This window comes from Melampsora larici-populina, assembly GCF_000204055.1.
Source record: "Melampsora larici-populina 98AG31 unplaced genomic scaffold MELLAscaffold_166, whole genome shotgun sequence".
NCBI lineage: Eukaryota > Fungi > Basidiomycota > Pucciniomycetes > Pucciniales > Melampsoraceae > Melampsora > Melampsora laricis-populina.
This window is the reverse complement of record NW_006768929.1, coordinates 4,127-5,582: the sequence shown is the minus strand read 5'-3', so window position 1 is coordinate 5,582 and position 1,456 is coordinate 4,127. Positions and strand designations below refer to the sequence as shown.

Here is a 1,456-nt window from a genome sequence, read left to right as displayed (position 1 = left end):
TACAGTCCAAGAAGTCCAAGGCCCTCTTACAATGCCAAGGCCGACCGTTCCCGATTTTTCACTTGCTCGCTCCGTTGTTGGAAGGTCACAAAGCAACCGGAAAATACGTGGCCAGTGCGATTGTCAACGAACCTACCGAAGAACCCCTTGCTACGCCTTCAAACACTGCAATCGATAAGGATCATGAAGAACCCTGCGGCTCGCCTTCCCCTCTCCCATCTGCCTTTGCCTCGCCTTGCTCCTCTCCACCCCCTGCTGACCGATTCATACCTCCGGCTGAATCGGTGGCTATGGATGACTCAAGCTCGGATGAGACCACCTCTAAGAAAAGGCACCGCACTTCGAAGGCTGCCCTCGCTGCACGTGCTCCAATCAAAAAGAAGAAACGATCTGGAGTTGATATCATGGACAACCTTTCGAGCACTATGCAAGGCTTTGGATCGACCATCGAGGCCTCCATCACCTCGACTTCAGCTAACATCGACAATGCTGCCCGATTACTTACTGAACCTGTTTCATCTCATGCTCAAGCAGTCAAGCTTGTTTATGAATCTGATATGAATCGCTCTCAACGATATGCTGCTGTAGGTATGTTTGGTGAGAAGCCATTGATGGCTGAGACTTATCTCAACACCCCAGCTGCTGAACGGGATGATTGGCTTGAATACATCCTCAACAAACAAGGTGAGTTTTCTATATCTCATCATCTATTACATACCAACTGACTCCTTTTTTCTATGTTGTTTCTTGCTCTCAACCATTCACATTCAAGATGAAGGATCAACTGCCTGATTCAAATAAATTTTTAACCAATTCATTTCTAAATATAGTCTGATCTTAAATCAAAATCATTAAACCTTTAAATAAAAAAAAGTGACTGTAAGATCTTAAATCAAAATGAGTAAACCTTTAAATAAAAATAAAAGTGACTGTCTGATCTTAAATAAAATTATTAAACCTTGAAATAAAAAAATAGTGACTGTCTCATCTTGAATAAAATTATTAAACCTTCAAAACATTTGTTGTTAACTACATTTGTATATATATATACTGATACAGATGTAGTAGTGGCTGTGCCTGTCTGAATTGTTAGTGACTGCAATGTTATCCCAATGTTATCCAGTGTCAGTGTTATTGTGACTAAGAGATGCTTTGATCTTCAATTGAGAGGAACTTTTATTGAACAAAAAAAAATGAAAACATTGATTAATAAATGTTTAATCAAAATAACTTCTACAGGCACTTGAAGTTTGCAAAATAAATATGGTTGGATTGAGAGTTGTAAGATAAGAATGAAAGTAGCTACATACTTTTCAAATATCAGGATACATAAGAGGTAGTCCATGTCTTTGTTTACTTCGATTTACTTTTCTTCTTCTTTCAAGTTCTACTAAGTAATCCCTCCACATGTCTTCCGCGATTTGGTCTCTGAGACGTTTAGCGTAGGTATTACCTT

General features: G+C 39.4%; 1 protein-coding gene across 1 annotated transcript; it reads left to right on the top strand.

Annotated features, from left to right (window-relative positions):
- Window positions 1-378: 378 nt before the first annotated feature.
- MELLADRAFT_58252 (uncharacterized protein) lies at window positions 379-1,127 on the top strand (the record flags this gene model as incomplete). The annotated part of the gene is made up of 2 exons (XM_007419355.1): window positions 379-684; window positions 773-1,127. 2 exons carry the CDS (start codon window positions 405-407, stop codon window positions 790-792), a joined length of 300 nt encoding a protein of 99 aa, XP_007419417.1.
- Between the last annotated feature and the right edge of the window lie 329 nt (window positions 1,128-1,456).